This window comes from Dipodomys merriami, unplaced genomic scaffold, assembly GCF_024711535.1.
Source record: "Dipodomys merriami isolate MVZ:Mamm:240054 unplaced genomic scaffold, mDipMer1.0.p SCAF_2, whole genome shotgun sequence".
Lineage (NCBI taxonomy): Eukaryota > Metazoa > Chordata > Mammalia > Rodentia > Heteromyidae > Dipodomys > Dipodomys merriami.
This window is the reverse complement of record NW_027203381.1, coordinates 104766004-104785541: the sequence shown is the minus strand read 5'-3', so window position 1 is coordinate 104785541 and position 19538 is coordinate 104766004. Positions and strand designations below refer to the sequence as shown.

Below are 19538 nucleotides of genomic sequence, written 5' to 3'. Positions count from 1 at the left end.
AAATAAACCTAATGCGTCTACCTGTAAGTCAGGAATTGTGTAAGGAGCTTTGTGGGGTTTTTTGTTTTGTTTTGTTTTTGTCGGTGGTGGGCCTGGGCCCTGTCCTTCAGCTCTTTAGCTCAAGGCTGGTGTTCTACCACTTGAGCCACAGCACCTCTTCCGGTTTTCTGTTGGTTTTTATTGGAGATAAGAGTCTCATGGACTTTCCTGCCTGGGCTGACTTTGAACTCTGATCCTCAGATCTCAGCCTCCTGCGTAGCCAGGATTACAGGTGAGAGCCACCCTGGCTACGTTTTTTTATTTCATTTAATCCTTACAAAACCCATGGAACAGGCATTCCTAAGAGTAGCATTAACTAAGGTTTCTCAGGTGGAACTGTGGGTAAGCGGTGAATAACCCCATCATTTAATCCATCCTCACATGGAGAAGATGGGCTTCCACAGAGGCTAATAAAGGTGCTGGTATAAAGAAAATGAATAGTGGGACATAACTAAGGCTACAGTGACACAAAAATATCACTAACATATGTAAAATGAGGAAAGCACAAGCTGCCAATGGTTTTAAAGATAAGTTGGTAGATCCTTTAGGGTGACAGAAAATATGGGGGCAACTAGAATTTAACCCTCATTCTTGATCTGGGGGAAAGGAAAGTGGTTACATCAAATGATAATGGGTTTTGTTCCCCAGCACAACCTTAAGTTTCTTTGAATTGTTTAATGTGGTGGTATACCTATCACAATCACCTTTTGGTAACCAATTCTACTTTTCTTTTTCTTTCTGTTCTTTTTTTTCTTTCTTTTTTTATTTGGTGCCAGTACTGGAGTTTGAATTCAGGGCCAAGACATTCTCTTTAGCTTTTTCACTCATGGCTAGCACTCTACCACTTGAGCCACAACTCCATGTTGGGCTTTTTGCTGGATGGTTAGAGATCAGGGTCTCTTGAATCTGTCTGCCTTTTCTGGCTTCAAACTGGCTTCAAAACTCTCAGATTTCAGCCTCCTTGAGCAGGTGCCACTGGCACCCAGATGGTAACCAATTTTTGCACAGCATTATAGATAAGTACATTATCAATCCATATACCCAGCCTGGACCCAAACAAATACTGTCCGGTTAATTCTGCCTCCCTAATACATTTCAAATTCAATCATTTTTGGGCTGGGAAGGTGGCTCAGTGGTAGAGTGCTTGCCTGGCCCTGGGTTCAATTCCTCAGCACCATATAAGCAGAAAACGCTGGAAATGGTGCTCTGGCTCAAGTAGTAGAGCACTAGCCTTGAGCTGAAGAGCTCAGGGACAGTGCCCAGGCCCAGAGTTCAGGCCCCATGGCCAACCAAAAAAAAAAAAAATCCAATCATTTTCATCTATGTCCATCCTGGTCACTGCGCTTTCTCGCCTAGCCTGAATACAGCCTGCTAGCCGGCTTCTCTCCATTCATCTGTTTCATTTCAGTTACTTACCTAGAATAAGAAGTTAACAGACATTTGCTAATGAATGAAGTTTTTTAGGTCTCTCATTGAGCAAACAAAACAAAACAAAATAAAATGTTTGGAAATGTATTTTCTGTGTTTTCATCCACCCTAGCAAGACACTAGATGTGAAGAGTGACCACTGATGGTTGATGCACAGAGATTTTAACGATCATGTCATGTAATTCCAGCAGGGACTAGTAAGGTCTTTTCACCTAGGTGAAGAGAAGGGCTGAGAATTATAAGCTAAGCAGCTCCCTAACCTGCGATCTAAGCAATCAAGAAAGTGCTCGTTACAACAGAATACAACAGCAACCAGGCAATTTCTGGAGGTGTAGAGTAAGCAGATCACAGTGTTGAGATGTGCTGAGGAAAGTCAAGAGTCGTACTCACAGGTTCTCGGATCTTTCCATTAGAGAAGGGAACAGAGGATCCACTAGAAATGAAAGGGGATACATCTCAAAGCTGAGGAAAAACAGAACAAGATGGATGGGTGCTTCCAGCTCTTATCTATAATCCTAGCTATTGGAGAGGCTGAGATCTGAGGATTTCGCAATTCAAAGTTTGCCCAGGCAGTAAAGTCCAGGAGATTCTTATCTCCAGTACCAGGAAAAAGCCAGAAATGAGCTATGGCTCAAGATGTAACACACTAGTGTTACACAAAAAAAGATAAGGGTCAGTACCCAGACCCTGAGTTCAAGCCACAGTACCGGCACCAAATAAAGAAATAAAAACATGAAATGCTACTGAAGGTGGGTGAGAATTAGTCCTTTCTTCACTAAAGACAGAACCACAGCAGTAAACCTGTCTGGAATCAGTTCCGGAAAGAACAAGTCAGAGAATGCATTGAGGACAACGGGGACAGAATCTACTAGGCGCAGTGTATTTGTGGAATACACTGCGGTGTTGTCCACGGTCTAGCAATGCTTGAAAAGCCTGCTTTTTCCTTGTTCCACCTTCTCCGATTAGAAGTACCTCTAGGTCATTTACCAAAGTGCATCTCACCTGCCATCTTCTCCCAGGAGGTTTCCTGGGCCCCCAGGCAGTGTTAATCACTTTCTCCTTTCGATTACCCAATTCCTTTGTTTACAGGTGTTTGCTTACCCGTCCCTACCCTGAAGCACATACTTCTCTTCACTGAAAGAGGGTCTCAGTACCTCACCAATGGAGGCCGTGTTCCAGATCCCATACCATCAGCACACAGACCTAGCAGGTGGACAAGACTGCTAAACTGCGAGTGGAGGAGGCAGTTCTCAGTAGGTGGAGGCAACGTGAATAAAGGAACTATTTGTAAGAAGAATGGTGATGACAAACAGGATCACTGGCCTTGCAGGGAGAGGGGGAGGGAGGAGAAGAGGAGAGGGAATGGGAGAAAAGGAAAGAAAAGCGGAGGGGGTAAGGGAAGGCAAGGAATGAACAATAATCAAAGGAAGAAACTAAAAGACAAAATAAACTATAGATGTTAATTTTTGACTAAAATATCTGAGAGTGATCAGACACCATTTACAGGGAGATACAAATTGTGCTCTTGAGACTCTTATCTCCAATAAACCACCAGAAAACCAAAAGTTGCACTGTGGCTCAAGTGGTTAGTACCCGCCTTGAGCTGAAGAACTGAGGGACATCGCCCAGGCCCAGAGTTCAAGCCCAAGACCGACACACACACACACAAGAATGTGTGCTCTTTACTACCTAGGAGTTTTAGTAATTGATTCCTTTTATAGAATATTAACATGTGCTCACAGCTAAGAAAATTTCCTCGGGGCTGGGAAAGTGGCTCAGTGGTAGAGTGCTTGCCTTGCATGCATGAGGTCCTGGGTTCGATTCCTCAGCACCACATACGCAGAAAAAGCTGGAAGTGGCACTGTGGCTCAAGTGGTAGAGCACTATCCTTGAGCTGAAGAGCTGAGGGACAGTGCCCAGGCCCAGAGTTAAGGCCCGACGACCGGCAAACAATGAGAAGTACAAGTTGTCATGTCCAAAACGAGCTTTACAACGTCGGTGCGGGGGGGGGGGGGGGGGGGAGGAAGGGGGGGGGGGAAGGGGGGAGGGGGGAAGGGGGGAAGGAGAAGGATTGGGATTGGGGGGGAGGCGGGAGGCTGGGAAGGGATGTGAAGGGTAAACCAAAGGCGGAGGCTGCAATGCTTGGTAAGAAATGTACGCATTATCCTGCCCATGTAATTGTAACCCCTCTGTACAGTATGTTCACAAATAAAATAAAATTAAATATAAAAAAAACAAAAACAAAAACAAAAAAAGAAAATTTCCTCATCTCCACATTCATGTATGGAAATGTCATGTTAAATCTGCCTTGTATAATTAAAGTATGTCAATATAATTAAATAATATAAATGAAACAGTAATTGAAATCTTATTGCCAAGTTCTTTTCAAAATACATGTTTTTTATATATACATTTATAAACATATATATATTTACATACATTAGGCATATACTACAAGTGTATATATATATAGGCATATACTACAAGTAACATATACTTTGTGTGTGTCCACACACACAGTTTACAAGGAAGAAAGTGACACTGAGATGTAGTTAAGCTAGTGTGGAACAATGCACATGTCTGTTTTGTCCAGTGCCTCAGCCTTGCATACCGTGTAAACAGAAGTCAACTAATGAAAAGCCCAGGCACATTTCATTTCTGAAATCATGATAAAACACAATGAGCACACCACTAAAAGCCACGGGTCACCACCTGGCACAGTCACCCTTGGGGAAGAAGCATCAGTATTCCTCTTCTACTTTAAATATCTAAGTAGCATATGCTTCAGGACCTTGGTTTTGTTTTTTTTGTTTGTTTTTTTTTTTTTCAAACAGAAATCCTAGACTGGGAATCTGCTGTCAAAACTGTCACACGCAGAAAAATCAAAACTGAGCTGTATCATTTTGGGCAACTTGTTTCTGGAGGGCTCAAACATAATAAATGAAGGATGTTGAACTGAATTATTTCAGATCTAAGTGTGTTCTGAGTCCAGTCCATCAATCAACGAAGCCCTCGCTCACATCCAACCCCACCCTACCCGCATCTTAATGGCATCAGTGGTTCTGCGTCTACCTCCCCACCAGTTTAGGTATTTTCTCAAATATTAGCATTCTGCTCTATGAATGTTGTTGGACCCATGAAGTGAGATCTAAGCTCACATTCATCTGTAGCTTACTAAGCATTTAACCATGGGCAGTTTGTAGCCATTTTATGACTTGATGTCTTCATCTTTAAAATAAGGATTAGCCTGCTTCATTGGGAGGATTAAATAAAATAATACATGGAAAACTCTTGTAATAGTTCCAGCCCTAGCTGGTATTCTTTCTTCAATCAACAGTAGCTGCTACATGATTCAATGTCACCTTAAAAGCCCATGCCTCCTACTATGAGAGATTTTAAAATCTTTTAACATCTTTCATTCATAATAGTTACTAGTGTGTTCCACACCGGAAGAACTCAAAGCGTATTAGGTAAAGAAGGGACACTAAAAAGTATCAATGACTAGGTTTAGAATGAGAAGATCACTCAAGGGTAACGTAGTAAAGGCTTTGTGAGTCGGAATGGGGCACATCTGATTACAGTGTTTGGGGGGTGGGACAAGAATAGAAGTAACTACTGTTTTGAGCAACTTGGCCTTCAAAGACAGGAGAAAAGATTGTACTGTGAGGTCAGGAAAAGGTTGTTCTGAGATTAGAATTATGAAAAATGTTTACAAGTCAAAAGGAAAGGTCAAACGGAACAGGAAAAGTTAAAAAGCACATAGAGGGGCTGGGAAGTTGGCTTAGTGGTAGAGCGCTTGCCTTGCATGCCTGAGGCCCTGGGTTCGATTCCTCAGCACCACATAAGCAAAAAGAAAAAAGCCGGAATTGGCGCTGTGGCTCAAGTAGCAGAGCACTAGCCTTGAGTTGAAGAACTGAGCGACAGTGCCCAGGCCCAGAGTTCAGGCCCCACGACCGGACCCAAAAAAAGCACATAGAGTGGGATACTTCTACACCAAAGGATCAAACCCCAAAGATAAGGGATCCTACTAAATAAGGAATTAGACAATTTCATGACTGGAGGAAAAGTACGTGAGGATTAGTACCATTACTATTAAGTTGGGGTGGGAGGCATGGCTTAGTTGGTAGAATGCTAGCCAACAAGCAAAAGTATTAGGTACTAGAACAAAAACAACAACAAACAAACAAACAAAAGAACAACAATTAGGTTTACACATTGGAGAACAAGAAAGAATTGGTACCTGCTATCCTCTATTTCCTGGGTGACCAAAGAGCCATCTGTGAACTTACAATACAAGATGGTGGATGTAATGCCAAGGTCGCAGAACCCCCCGCAAGAAGACTACCAAGAGTCAGACTCTACACTGTTTTACTTAAATGGGCTGCAGCTTGTACAGCAGAGCCTAGGAGGAGAGCCCCAAGCTCATGATTTGCAGGTCTTATATAGGCACACGATCAACCAGGTATTTTGATTATCATCACGTGTTGCTTTGCTAGACAGAAACAAGCAACACGTGGTGGTCACTGCCTCAGACTTTAACCTTTCAGTGGACACCTTCCTCCCTCTGAACTTGGCCTGCCCCTAGGGCCAGAACAGGGCCTTCTCATTTCTCTATCTCCAGTATCCCATTACAAACCTCATTTGGAATTATATATTACACTATTCTCCTTCAGACTAGGCATACCTGCACAGGGATTGAGGCTATTTGAAAGAAATATTTAATATACAGCTCAGAAACCAGGATGATACAGATGTAAACATTACAATGGAAACCCAGGCAAGAAACTAGACAGGCAAATAATACTTTGTATAAACAAACATTGAATGCAGATATTTTTCTACAAGCCTGAGGACTGTAACCCGTTCCTGCCCCCATTTCTCATTAGAGGAAAGCATTCAAATTTCAATTCTGAGTAAATGATTAAACACATTATTTACACACACACATATGAAAATACCACAATGAAACCCACTAACCTGTTAAAAGCACAACAGGAATAATTAAGAAGGAAAAAAGAGTTAATATAGACAGGCTGGATTTGATCCAAGTATATTAAATGCATGTATGAAAATATTACAATAGAAACATTTGTACAATAAATATACGTTAATAAAAAATGGTTAATTTCCTTTCAACTCTGATTGAAAGAATTCTAGTCTTTCATCTCAGTGTAAACAGTATACTACACCCCCTCCCACTTTGATCTCTAAGTATAGGGCTGCCAATTTCATGAATATCTGGCAAAACAAATGCAAATAAGGTATTTTGCATTGTGGGTAAAGGAGATCCTTTGCCATGGTGAATATTTTCATCACTTCCATTTTAGGAAATCTTTTGCCTCCTTGTTCATAAAATCCTCAGAACCAGTCTCTTCCTTGATAATCACCATAAGGCTGGAAAAGTACTTTTGAAGGAAAAAAAAATTCAAATCAAGTGTCTCATAGGATCACAGAAAATAAGAACCCAAACAAATAGCTATCTTAGCAAATTCAGTAAATAAAGTGTCTTCTTAAGGGAAATCTTGAAGTCAACAAAAGAAAGGTTACTTTAAGAAAATCATGGCTGCTCTGAGCATCCCTAAATTGATTGCTTTCATCTGGTATGAATTCCTTTCTAGTATCACAGAGTGAATTCAAATTTCCTCAGCAACCACCACCAGGGCTATTCTATCCTACTTACTTTACATCTCCCCATATATGTGTGTATTTCCCTCAGAGGCAAGTTAAAAATTACAATTTTTGTGCATGCATCTATTTTTTCTACCCTATGTGTAGACATGATGTTCATAACAATCAGATATGGTTTGCTGATATAATTTTGCACATATGTAATGATGATTTCTAGAAACTAAGAAGCAACAGATTTGATTTAGCTAATTGCCAACAGGAACTACTACATGACACAAGCCAAAGTCAAAAGTTTGGTTCAGTGGAGAAGCTCGTCAGAGTTCACCACGCTGCCCTTCACTGGTAAGACAGCCTGTAGATGATGATGTCACTCTAAGGGCTAGACTTGCCAGTGGCTCTTGCCAGTAATCTTAGCTACTCAGAAGGCTGAGATCTAAAGATCATTGTTCAGAATCAGCCCCCCCCCACACACACAAATCTGAGATCATTATCTACAATGAACTTGCAAGAAGCTGAAAGTTGAAGTATGACTCTAGTGTTACAGTGTTTGCCTTGCATGCATGAGGCCCTGGGTTCGATTCCTCAGCACCACATAAGCAGAAAAAATCTGGAAGTGGCACTGTGACTCAAGTGGTAGAGCACTAGCCTTGAGCAGAGGAGCTGAGGGGACAGCGCTCAGGCCCAGAGTTCAGGCCCCATGACAGACAGTACCCACACCAAAACAAAACAAAAAAACTCAACAAATTTGGTCTACTACATCTGGGTGTTCCTTTAAAATTCCTGGGGGAGAGGCTGGGAAGGTGGCTCAGTGGTAGAGTGCTTGCCTTGTATGCATTAGGCCCTGGGTTCGATTCCTCAACACCCCCTAAGCAAAAAGAAAGAAGCCGGAAGTTTTGCTGTGGCTCAAGTGGTAGAGCACTAGCCTTGAGCTGAAGAGCTGAGGGACAGTGCCCAGTCCCAGAGTTCAGGCCCCACAACCGGACCCAAAAAATAAATAAATAAAATAATATCCCTGGGGGAGAATTCATCTGTGCAGCTAAGCCAGCCTTCCTTTGGATAAACAGAAACACACCTATAACAAGAATGTGTAAAAATAACCACAACTTTGTTTCTTCTTGGAAACTAGAAGTATTTTTATTATACATAAATGAAGAAAAACATTCCCACTCTAAGTTGTAAAATATCAGTTAGTATGAAAATGATTGGTTTCAATAATACCCACAATTTCTCAATATGTAAACATTTGAGTCTGTAGATCCTTTTCCTAATCGAACGCCAAAGGACAACTTAAATCATGTCAAAGATCCTTTTATTTACCCTAATGACCCACTTGTTTCTCTTTCTACCTTCCCTTCCGCAAGAGAGTAGGAGAAGCTTTACTCATACCGGCACCAGGCCAATTAAAATAACTTACAAACAGTACTAACTCAAGTTGAGACCTTTTATAAAGGTTAGACTCCAATTAGCTCTTTACTCTGAGTTACAAAGGCTAAAGACAATGAGTGGAGAGGCAGCTAGAGAAAAACAGTATAAAAAAATAAAATAACCAGGGGCTGGGAAGGTGGCTCAGTGGTAGAGCGCTTGCCTTGCATGCCTGAGGCCCTGGGTTCGATTCCTAAGCACCACATAAGCAAAAAGAAAAAAGCTGGAAGTGGCGCTGTGGCTCAAGTGGTAGAGAGCTAGCCTTGAGCTGAAGAGCTGAGGGACAGTGCCCAGGCCCAGAGTTCAGTCCCCACCACCGGACCCAAAAAGAAAAAAAAACATAAAATAAAATAACAAGAGGAGTGAGATAAGAGTTCTACCACCAACAAAATGACAAGCTTATCAACATTTGCCACTAAATGTATTAACATTTAACATTTTTAGCTTCCCTTCCTTTTTTTGTTTTGTTTTGTTTTTTGGTTGGTCATGGGGCTTGAACTCTGGGCCTGGGCTGTCCCTGACTCTTCAGCTCAAGGCTAGTGCTCTACCACTTTGAGCCATAGAGCCACTTCTGGTTTTCTGGTGGTTAATTGGATATAGGAGTTTTACAGACTTTCTTGCCGGAGCTGGCTCTGAACCACAGTCCTCAGATCTCAGCCTCCTGAGTAGCTAGGATTATAGGCATGAGCCACTGGTGCCAGGCTTTTTTCATTTTTTAATAAGGCTAGTAATGGATTGATTACAAAGAAGTACAAAAAAAAAAAAAATAGAATCCCACTACCAAACCAAACCATGAACTAGGTTCTGCTTCCTGGGAGTTGGTTGAGACATGGTGGACTTAAGAGACTGGACCTAGCCTTTCTCCTGATTTCTCCTCCTGGTATTACAGGCAGGTACCACCAAGCTCACTGAATCTCAATGGTTTGTTTTTTGTTTTGTTTTGTTGTTGTTGTTTGTGCTGATACTGGGCCTTGTTAAGAGCCTAGAGCTCTTTTCTTGCTTGGTTTTTTCCACTCACAACTGCCAATCTATCCCTTGAGCGACGCCTCCAACTTCTGGTCTTTTGATGGTGTTAGTTGAAGATAAGCCTTGGGATTTGTCAGCCTAGCCAGGATTATAAGTGTAAGCCACAGGCACCTAACTCAGGCTCAACTTTTTGGCGGTTGTGGGGCTTGAACTCTGGGCCTGGGCGCTGTCTCTCAGCTCTTCAACTCAAGGCTAGCGCTCTACCACTTGAGCCACAGCACCACTTCCGGTTTTCTGGTGTTGTATTAGAGATGAGAGTCTCAAGGACTTTTCTGCACGGGCTGGCTTGAACATTCAATCCACAGACCTCAGCCTCCTGAGTAGCTAGGTTTACAGGCATAGGCTCAATACTTTGGTAGAGATCACTTCACCAGGCCAAGGCAACCTCCTAAACTCCCCACACCCACCATGTGTAACTTCAACCTTAGTGAAGAAATTAAGTAGAAAAGAAAGTAGGAAAACAGAGCCTGAAAGGTCTAGCCCCCTCTATGACAACTTTAAACAACAATCTAAAACCAGAACTAATATGGTGACCTCTAGCAACTGGAAAGCTGACACCGGAGACCAGAGTAAACTAGAACCACATAGTAAGACTTCATCTAAAAAGAAAAGAAAAATCTAATCATTATTTCAGATTATTAAATTTGTGTTCTTAAAAAAAAAGTGTAAGTTAGATGGAAGCAAGCTAAAGCTCTTGGTTCATTTTAGCTGGACAATATGTAATTACTTTCTCGGTTACTTTAGTGATTATTTTAAAATTCCCATCTACTGCTTGCCTGACACCAAATGAATTCACCAAAATTCCCAACTCAATTATTTCCTTTATTTAATTACCGAAAGCATAAATTCTCGATCAGTAATGACCTGTATCTCTCGAGAAATGCGAGACAAGAGAATCAGAGAACAACAGGCTGTGCACTAGAGATTAAAGTTTGGGGCTGGGGTGGAGCACAGACTCCCTCCCCTCAGGAACACCTGTGCAGGCTGACAGGCATAAAACAGGCCTGTGCATGGTCCACAGGCCCGCCGTACCCAGCCTGTCCAGGATAAGCCTATTCCTCTCTTTCAACTGCTTTCTCCGCTGGGCCCTTCCCAGCTACACACATGGACTCTGGTCTCTCCCTCCTTCCCCATCACCCAATCTACCTGCACTGCATCATATGCTGGAAATGAAATGTAAACAGTCTAACAATGAAATGTACTGTCTGGCAAGAGAAAACCCTTTCAGAGAGGCATGCTGATAATCACTGCAATAATGGAATGAGCCTGGAGCACATCAAGGGCAAGTTCACTATTCCAAGGCCAATCATGAAGACACTTCAACAAGTTGAACACCAGTGTCCTAGACAATGACTGTAACAGGTGAGGTAGAGAAGGAGCCAAATTGACCACCTATGCTTCTTCACTTGTATGTGTGGAGAGACAGAGAGAGAGAAAGAGAGAGACATCACTTAATATCAGAGGAAATATAAATTCCAACACATTCAGGCGGAAATGCCAGTGGGAAGTCTATCATGGGTAGAGGTTGGGAGAGAGAGAGACCAGAAATAGTCTAGAGGCTATACACACAAAATTGATAAACATAAACTCAGCATTGAAGATCCAAGTTGGAAACAGAGCAAAAGGAATACAAAGAGTAGCTCAGAGGTTAAATGCTAAAAAAAAAGGCATGTCCACTAGATGCGGCCAGTGTTAACTACAGTCTTCCTCATAGAAGGGGTGTGGTGGCGGAAGAATTAAGAACATGAGACACATAATGGAGTCCGTAAACACAAACAACCCTCAGAAATGTGATTAATGCTGGTGTGCCCAGTAGGTAGAAATGGAAGGATCATTTCATTTTACCAAGCCAGCCCAGGTAGAAAAAGCAGGGAGATTGTATCTCAAAACAACAAGCCAGGTGTACTAGTTCAGGCCTCTAATCCCAGCTAGGCAGGAGGCATAAGTAGAGCAACTGTGTTTAAGACCTGCCCCAGGCAAAAAACAAATTCTAATCTGAAAAAACAACTAGGGCCAAGACTGCTGAAGGCATTGCTAAAGTAGTATAGCACCAGCCTCATAAGGGCCAAGGCCCAGAGTTCAAACTTAGTACCACCAAAACAGGAAAGAAGGGGGGGAGGGAGAAAAAGGGGGGAGGGAGGGAAGGAGGTGAGGGAGGGAGGGGCATGGAAGAGAGAAGGGGAAAAAAGGAAAGGGGTGGGGAGAGAAGGAAAAGATGGAAAGGAAGGGGAAAAGGGAAAGGGAAAAGGGGAGAGAAAATAAGAAATCTGGTTAAATCTCATTAAAAAATGAGACAGAATTGAAGGAATATAAAACAATAAATAAGGGCTGGGAAGGTGGCTCAGTGGTAGAGCCCTTGCCTTGCATGCCTGAAGCCCTGGGTTCGATTCCTCAGCACCACATAAGCTAAAAGAAAAAAGCCGGAAGTGGTGCTGTGGCTCAAGTAGTAGAGCACTAGCCTTGAGCTGAAGAGCTGAGCGACAGTGCCCAGGCCCAGAGTTCAGGCCCCAGGACCGGACCCTAAAAAAAAAAAATAAAATAAATAAATAAATAAATAAATAAGCTTTTCTAACATGGATGAACTCTAAAGGTGAGAGATGAGATAGTCAAAAACCTGAAAGGCTCAGGAATTAACCTGAAGGAAAAAACAGTGTTCTAAGAAGAATGAAAACATAAACGAGATCCTAGGGAAGTTGCCTCCACCCTCAGGTAAAGAGCTCAGTATCAAACCAGTCACAAGTGCAAAGTACAGCTCTCAGCACCATTAACCGCGTGACCATTCAGAAACTGTCTTCCATGTGGAACACAGAACTTCCTGGATGTCAAAACAGCCTGCTGAGGGCAGGACTGTCCTCAGTTCTCCATCAGCCTCTACTTAGGACCCCGTCTTGCCTTCTCCTACGTGCCCCATCACCCCCTGCTCCAAGGTGCATCTTCAGTTTATTAGAGGTAGATCTCTCCCATCCACCTCACATCCACCTCTTCTAGTCCTACTTCAAATCTGTCATCTTTGTAAATGCTTTACTCTTTGGCTCCTTCTCTCTTGAGATTCGGGCCTCTATTTAAATCCTCCTGTGGGCAATTTTTTTTATTGTAAAGGTGATTGGCAGCCAGGTGCTGGTCTGGTGGCTCACACCTGTAATCCTAGCTACTCGGGAGGCTGAGATGTGAAGATCGTGGCTCAAAACCAGCTCAGGCAGGAAAAGTCTAAGAGACTGATCTCCAATTAACCACCAGAAAACCCGAAGTGGCGCTGTGGCTTAAAGTGGTAGAGCTCTCACCTTGAGTTGAAGAGCTCAGGACAGTGCCCGGGCCCAGAGTTCAAACCCCACGACCAACCAAAAAGTAAATAAATAAAAGGTGATTGGTACAGCAAAGTTCCAGTTCCATAAGTCAGGTAATGAGTGAAGGATCTGCCTCTCGGCCCAATCTTATTATGTATCTAAAGATGGAAAAATGAAGGCTTGAGTCTTGCCTTATTCCTAGGGGATGTGTGCTCACGTGCCTGTGAGCTGGCAGGTCATATTGACCTTGGACCCCAGAAGACAATCGCCCCCACACCCAGCTTCCACTGTGGGCCTGGCCAAGGACACCGCCCTTGATCCCAAGGAGACCGTAGCCCATTTTATCTTCTGTTTCCTTGTGAAACCCTAAAATCCAGTTCCTTGCACAACCTCCAAACCCATGGCAAGGTCTGTACTTCAATAAACAGTCCGGGCCTGCTGATCTGCTGAGGATTGAGTCCGGCCTATTTCTTTTCTGTTCTCCCCCATGTTCCCAACAATGCCATGAGTATGTTTTTTTGAACAATGTCACCCTGGCTATTTTCTCTCTCTCTCTCTCTCCCCTTCCCTCCCTCCCTCCGTCTTCTCAAGGCACTTCAATTACTATTCTTGTCCAAACTTAAGTTCACTGTCTCCCCACTAACCTTGGCTCTTACCTTTGCCCTAAGTTAGTGACATCACCTTACACTCAAGAGAGAAATCTTAGAGCTTTGTTCTTGTAAGGTCCATTCCTGGACAGCAAACCGACCTCGCCCAGTACCTGCATTACCTAGGAAACTGGGACACCTGGAAGAGGTCACATCCGCATCCGCTGAGGTCACATCTTAATCTGATGTGGCCACACCTTTCTCCCACCTGATCCCACTTCCCTTTACCTGGACACACCCTTCCCCGCCCCCTACCCTATATAAGGCCTAACCAGAGGGCCAGATGGCCTCTTTTGCCAGCCGCGTGGAGTGCCAACCCTGCCTGGTCCCAGCAGGTCTACTGAATAAACCTACCCCTTACCCGAATACCACGTGCGTGGTGCTGTTCTTACTTGGCCACCTCTTTTTAAAAACCTAACAGTTCTAACTTGAACCATTCCTGCAAGCCACCAGCCATCAAGTCCAAGCTTTTCCAGACCAAAGCAAAGTCCAACATGGCTCAACTGTGTGTCTGCAGGGGTTGCGCTGGTCTACACCATCACAAACCGATTCCAGTGGTAGCTCTATTGTTTCATCCTGCCTCCAGAACTTCTGCAGTATTTGAACACTCAAGAGAGTATGTCTTGGTGTGGAACCTCCATTATTCAGCAAGTTACAAACTTCTGAGTGTCTGGAGTGAGGGGCCCACCCTGACCAATCCATCATTACCTACCAAGCTCCAGCACTGCCTTTAATCTTTGCCCACACTGAATGTGGTCAGCAGTGACATCACCGCAGGGCTCCTCATAAGAATGACTCAGATGTACATTAAGTCTAAGTGGCATTTGTTGCATGCTTTATACACACTGAACTTCTCAACTTTCAAGACACATTAGCTCTTCAGATCTCCATCTCTAGACAAAAGCTCTACCTTCAATGGCTTACCAGGCTTGTGCAATGTCATATACTATTGTAGAGATACCTAAGCACAGGGCACGGTATACAAAAAGACCATAAACATTTGACTGGATGATTTAATCAACTTAATGGATGGGTTCACTTGGGGACTTGAGTCTCCAGTACTCAAGTTTGTTAGGAAGTTCAAAATAGTAGAGGGAAAAACGGCGAGTGACATTGTCCAAAAAGAAATACACTCTTCACCTGACCAATATAACTGTAACCTCTTTGTATATCACCTTTATGACAATTAAAAAAAATTTAATAGCCCAGAATCCAAAGTGGACTTAGCTTTAACAGCAAGTAATTAGAAGTGTTGAAGCCATCCAGGTTGAAGGAGGATTGTGGGAAGTGAGCTATGAGCTAAAGGATGGAAAAGATGGCATTAAAGGACATATTTAAGCTGGGCACCAGTGGCTCACGCCTGTAATCCTAGCGACTCAGGAGGCTGAGATCTGAGGATCACAGTCACAACCAGCCATGAGATTCTTATCTCCATTAAACTACTCAGAAAAAGCCTGAAATGGTGCTGTGACTTAAGTGGTAAAGCACTAGCCTTAAGCACAGAGAACCTCAGAATCAGCCTAGGCCCGGAGTTCAAGCTCTAGGACCAGCAAAAAACAAACAAACAAAAAAAAAACAACAAAAAAAAAACCCGAAAGCGGGGGCTATTCATTCATTTATATTTTTTGCACCTGTCCTGGGGCTTGAACATAGGGCCTGGGCACTGTCCCTGAGCTTTTCTGCTCAAGGTTAGCCTTCTACCACTTGAGCCATGCTCTATTTTTGGCCTTTTGGTAATGAATTGGAGATAGGAGGACCAGCTGGCGTCAAGAATTGATCCTCCAATCTCAGCCTCCTGAGTAGTTCCCTATTAAGGGACTTATTTTAGAAGGCAGTTGGGAAGAATCAATTAGTACCAAAGGAACTGCAAAGACATAAACCCATTTGGTCCATGAGTTATCTTTACTTTTGGCAACTGAAGAAAAGAGGTAAAAAAGAGAACAAGAAGAGCTAGGTATGATGCAACATCCCAGAACTCCAAAAGTAGACGCAAAAGGATTACAAGTTCTAAGAAAACCTAGATACACAGCAAAATCCTGTCTCAAAATCCAAACCAAAACAAACAAAAAAAGACAATGTAGTCAGAAAGATAAAACACTGTGGAAAGACTATATCAAGCTAATTATCATACGTATTCTCAAACCATTTTGAGATAACACCAAATCTACTCAAATACTTCAAGAGTATGCTGTTAAATACAGTCCGCAAGTTTAACAATACATCTCTTGAACTTATTCCTATCTCACTGAAATAATGTATACTTTGACCAACATCTCTCCCTCCCCTCCCAATGCTCCCAATTCTCAATAAAGAAACTGAGGCACAGAAAAGTCAGTGACTGGGCCAACATCCAAGGGCTAAAAAGCTGGGAGAGGAAACACTGACGTGTCACTCAGACTGTCAAGTGTGAATCTATCAACATTCTGGTGCTTTAAAAACTATGCAATGGCAACATTGCAGAGACATAGGTCACTTCAGTTTCCAGACCTGGTCTAAGGGCTGGAGAATCTTGAGTCGTCCAGGAATGCCCTCGAAAAGATTCAACCAAGATGATAAAATTGAAAGGCTAACCATATTTGGTACACAGTCACCAACAGCAGGTTAATAAATGACAGATTATTAGTAGTAGAAATTAGTATGTCAATTAGAGGTAATCAAAGAGGAAAGCAGTTGTTTCAGAGGTAAAATGGCTAGTGACATCAGCACAGATTGGAGGGTACTGCATGCCTCAGTTTCTCTATTTGTATGACTGAAATAATACACCAGCAATCCCATCAGCAACCATACTAAAACACAGAACTCTTTAAGACCTATAGACAAATCTAGATGATCACATTTGCATTGAAATATTTATTTAAGATGCATGCCTTGGGACTAGGAATGTGGCTCAGGGGTAGAGTGCTTGCTCAGCATGCCTGAAGCCCTGGGTTCAAATCCTCAGCACCAAATACACAGATAAACCCGGAAGTGGTGCAGTGGCTCAAGTAGTAGAGTACTGCCTTGAGCACAGACAGGCTCAGGGACTGTGCCCAGACCCTGAGTTCCAAGTCCCAGGACTGGCCACCAAAAAAAAAAAAAAAAAAAGTATGCCTTGATTTGCTGATAGTCAATCATGTCAACCCAGAAATTGCATTCATGGCAATGCATTTCTAACATGGTTAGAAATATCTAAAAACACAAGCAAAGCCACACATCAATTACAGTTTCTGAGTGGTGTGTATGTGTGTGCACACATGAGCACATGCTAATACTAGGGCTTGAACTCAGGGCCTGGGCATTTGTCCCTTAGCCTTTTAGTGCCAGGTTGGTGCGCAACCATTTGAACCACAGCTCCATTTCAAGCTTTCAGTGGCTAATTGGGGGACAAGAATCTCATAGATCTTGCCTGGATTGATTGTCTTTGAACCCTGACCTCAGCCTCCTGAGCAGCTAGCCTGAGCTAGCTGAGCCTGAGTTGTTACTTAAGCTGAAAAACTGGGTGGAAAAATAATGTCTTGTTCATTTGACCTTTAATGATATATCCACCACACCCTAAAGCAAACTTTATGTGCAGGATGACGATATGTATTTAAACAGCCTTAACTGTGGTTGTGCCTGTCAAAGTGAGACAATCAAGAAAAAAATAGCATAACAAACCTCAGGTACTGAGGAACTTTGTTCCTCTCCCTGCCTCCACCCTCCCCCCAAAAAAATCTGCACGTGGTATTGGTATTTCTTTCACTTTTCTGCTTTACATGTGGCCTGAACATTATCTAGAGGTCATAAATCTAGATTTTTTTCCTACTTCAATTTAAAATTTGACCAAACAAAGGTGGGAATGCACCATGTAAACTGGTTCTGTGAACACCGCCTCGTTCGCCCTCCTTCATCTTTTCCCTGAAGATTTACTTATTTACTTTCGAAATTTTAGCCAAGCCTAAATTAAAACAAAAAAAAAAAAAAGAAAGAAAAAGTGGAGATAGCTCTATAGCCTCAGATCGAAGATTAGAGTTGTTAATAGAATGTTGATCCCAGGAGTAATGCTCACAGCTGTGGCATCCAACAATGGAATTAACATTTCAACAGGAAGCAGGGAGCCATCCCCACATACGGGGCCACTCGACCCGGCTTCTCAGCCTTTAAATTAAAAAAAAAAATCCTTCCGGAGGCAACACCACACGCCTCCCGGAGTCCTACCTACAGATCTTTTATTTTAAAAATGACTCAATCGCTTATAAAATGCCGCAAGTACTTCTTTAGTGTGACAGGGGCGACCAGCTGGTTGGTTACACACTGATTGGGGGGGGGGGAGACCAGTCTTCTAAATGTCAAAATGTTTATGCCTTCTACGGATCCACACATTTTTAGAATGCCTTCTTTTTCCCTCCCAGGAAACACACACACACACACACACACACACACACACACACACACACACACACACACACACACACACACACACACACGGAGAAATCCCGTACCAGGATGACCCCGCAACGAGTCCTTACTTGTATATCATTATCTGCAAAAGGAACCAACTCATTCCCAATGCAAGCCCCACGCGCTGAGGTTTCCCACGGTCTCCTCCGTGACTCCCCCCCAGGGCCGGTCGCACCTCTGGGTCTGGGCTCGCGTGGCCCGTGAGACCCGGAACGTGGAAGCCTGGTGCGGGTTCCCACCCCAAGGCGTTCCTCGAGGGCGCCCGGACAATCCGAGCCGCGCCACCGCACCGCGTCCACGGAGGGCGTTCGCGATCCGGCCTCCCCGCTTCGACACCTGCAAACTCGCCGCCCCGGGCTCGGAAATCCAGTCCAAAGGCTGGCCGGGCACCACGCGGGGGCTCACCCGGAGCCGGCACCGAACAAAAACGAAGGGGAGCCGGGCCGGGGCAGAGACAGCCCGGGAGAGAGCTGGAGGTACCGCCGCGCGCACCCCGCGCCACGCCCCGAGCCGCCCAGCCGCCGCAGCGCCCCGATCCCGGTGGGTCCCGGTGGATCCCGGTGGGTCCCGGAGGAGCCGGTGGAGCCCGGATGCCCACGCCCCTCGGGCACCCCCGGCTCCCCGCCGCGGCTGCTGCCCGCTGGGGCGCTCCATCCTCGCGGCTCCCGCGCTCGCCCCCTCCGCCCCCGAAATCACCTCGATGCAGTAACTGCACCGCCGCCGCCCCGGCCGCAGGACCCCCAAATCGCGCCCGTCCCCCTCCCCCCAGGTTCCATTGTTCCCGGGTGGCCGCGGGCAGCCAAGCGCCCCCGGGGCCTGGCTGGTGGGCGCGGAGGATCCCGGGGTCCGCTACTCACCCGCGACCCCACACAGGAGCACCAAGCCCAGCAGAAGCTCCATGGTGGCGGCCCGATTCTGGGCAGCGGCTGCAGGTAGGCAGCTCGGGATCCGGATCTCCCGGAGCTCCGCACACTCGCTCAGCCGTGTCCGGGCGGCGGCGGCGGCAGCGGCGGCACCTCTGCCTCCCCGCCCCTCCCCCGCGAGCCCCTCCCCCGCGCGCCCCGCCCCCGCCCCAGCTCGGCAGGTGAACTCGCGTCACTTCCGGCGCCAGGCTCGCTGGACCCATTGGTAAGTCCTGGCTGCACCCAGCCGCGCGGAGGAGGGGGGGGGACGTTGCCATAACAACCAGGCGCGGCGCGTGCGGCGCTTCCGGGGACTCGGCAGCTTCGGTGGGCGCCGGGACGCCCTGGCTCCCACTTCCCACCCTTCTCCCTCAGCCTACATTCGGGGCGCCGACCTTCACCCCGCTCATTAAAGCAGTATTGGGCCGGTCAGTCTCGGCACAACTGCAGTCCGCCCTACCTTGGGGCGCGGGGCTGCCTGGCGGGGCGCGTGGGTCCCCGGAGGGGGAACTACGCTTCTGCACCGGACCCCGCCCCGGCCCGCCCCGCCCCGGCCGGCCCACCCCGCCCACCCCGCAGGGTAGTGAAGGGTGAAGACCCCGGGACACAGGTCTGGCCTGGGGTGTTTTTACGGCCGAACATCGGGTTGGGCGGCTCCGGCCTCGTGGGTCTTCTCGTGATGGGAGCGGGCGCTAAAGAAGCTCTTCCACATCCTCCCCACCCTCGGCACCCTCCAGCTGCGG

At 45.3% G+C, this 19538-nt stretch overlaps 1 protein-coding gene across 2 annotated transcripts in view; it reads right to left on the bottom strand.

Annotated features, from left to right (window-relative positions):
* The window catches only part of Cxadr (CXADR Ig-like cell adhesion molecule), a 56285-nt gene extending 37402 nt beyond the window's left edge, over positions 1-18883 (bottom strand). For both annotated transcript variants that reach the window (XM_070030496.1, XM_070030494.1), the window contains exon 1: positions 18751-18883. In XM_070030496.1, coding sequence (XP_069886597.1) covers positions 18751-18793 — 43 coding nt within the window. In that variant the 5' untranslated portion in view covers positions 18794-18883. The remainder of the gene's footprint in view (positions 1-18750) is intronic.
* Between the last annotated feature and the right edge of the window lie 655 nt (positions 18884-19538).